General features: G+C 50.0%; 1 protein-coding gene across 1 annotated transcript in view; it reads left to right on the forward strand.

Annotated features, from left to right (window-relative positions):
* The window catches only part of ATP2C2 (ATPase secretory pathway Ca2+ transporting 2), a 58,792-nt gene that overhangs the window by 25,165 nt on the left and 32,392 nt on the right, over positions 1-1,235 (forward strand). The window contains exons 5-6 of the mRNA XM_040634367.1: positions 605-640; positions 731-792. Coding sequence (XP_040490301.1) covers positions 605-640; positions 731-792 — 98 coding nt within the window. The remainder of the gene's footprint in view (positions 1-604; positions 641-730; positions 793-1,235) is intronic.

Raw genomic sequence — 1,235 nt, forward strand, 5'->3', positions numbered from 1 at the left:
TAGAGGGGGCCCCTCCCCCTCCCCACCCCTCCCAGGCCCTGGCAACCCCCAGTCTGCTCTCTGTCTCTACGACCTCTGTGGGTATTTTATATAATGGAATCATACAGTATATGACCTTTTATATCTGGCTCCTACTGAATACCTTTTGATGACCGTCATTCCTGCTTCCCTCCATCTGTCATGTGCTCTTTTAAAATACAAAAGCAGGCTCCTTCCAAGCAATGGTATTTGTTCTTCTGTTTAAAAGACCGAAGCTACGTCCATACCTTCTGATATGGAATGATGTTTACAATATATTGTGTGAAAAGGCGGTTTATAAAAGAATATGTCTGTACCATAGGATCCTGTGTTTTATGTCTCTGTGGAAAAATCTAGAAGGGTACCCTAAAATGTGAACCTTCGGATGCCAGAATTTGGGATGATTTTTTTGTTCTGTTTTTTTGGGGGGGGTGCTCATCTGTTTTATAAATCTACGTGTGCTTGTTTTGCAAGAAGAAAGGAAATTTATATGGAAAGGTGAGGTGCTGCACCCCACCTTCCGTGGCTCATCACTCACTCACCCGACAGCTGGGTGCTGACTCCACCCTCCCCATTTGCTCCCTAGGCCGTGCTCATCGTGGTCACTGTCGCCTTCATCCAGGTGTGTAATTAGTTCCTGAGGTCTTGGTTGGGGTAACCCGGATGTGACGGTGTGGACTTCCCACCCTTGATTACCATGTTCACCTGCCAGGAATACAGGTCCGAGAAATCACTAGAAGAGCTGACCAAGCTGGTTCCTCCTGAATGTAACTGGTAAGTCAGTTTCCCTGGAACTTTCTGGTTCATCAGAGGAGCCAGTGGGCTGGTGAGTTTGGCAAAAGTTTGGCAAAGTTTGTGTCCCTTGCAGCGTGATGGAGGAGGACCATGTCTTTCCAGGGGGCGAGAGACCTGGCATCTGCCCTGCAGCAGATCACTGTGTGTCCTTGGTCATGTCATTCCACCTCTCTGGGCCTTGAGTCTCTCATCAGGGTCTAATCGGGGTGCCTGGGCTGGGGCCACACATGGCGGGAATGGCTTTGGGAAGAGGGTGGTATGGTGTGTAAAGCTGTGCCCATTTTTCCTGCAGAGAGCATTCAGAGGTTGCATTAGATTCTCCAAAAGGGGATGAGGAGCTGGCGATGCAGGTGTGGAACAGGCCAAGGCTTCAGGCCACTGGGCTGTGGGGCGAGACGGCACAAGGGTGACCTCCAGCCGGC

Source organism: Ursus maritimus, unplaced genomic scaffold (genome assembly GCF_017311325.1).
Source record: "Ursus maritimus isolate PB19 unplaced genomic scaffold, ASM1731132v1 scaffold_19, whole genome shotgun sequence".
NCBI classification, from domain to species: domain Eukaryota; kingdom Metazoa; phylum Chordata; class Mammalia; order Carnivora; family Ursidae; genus Ursus; species Ursus maritimus.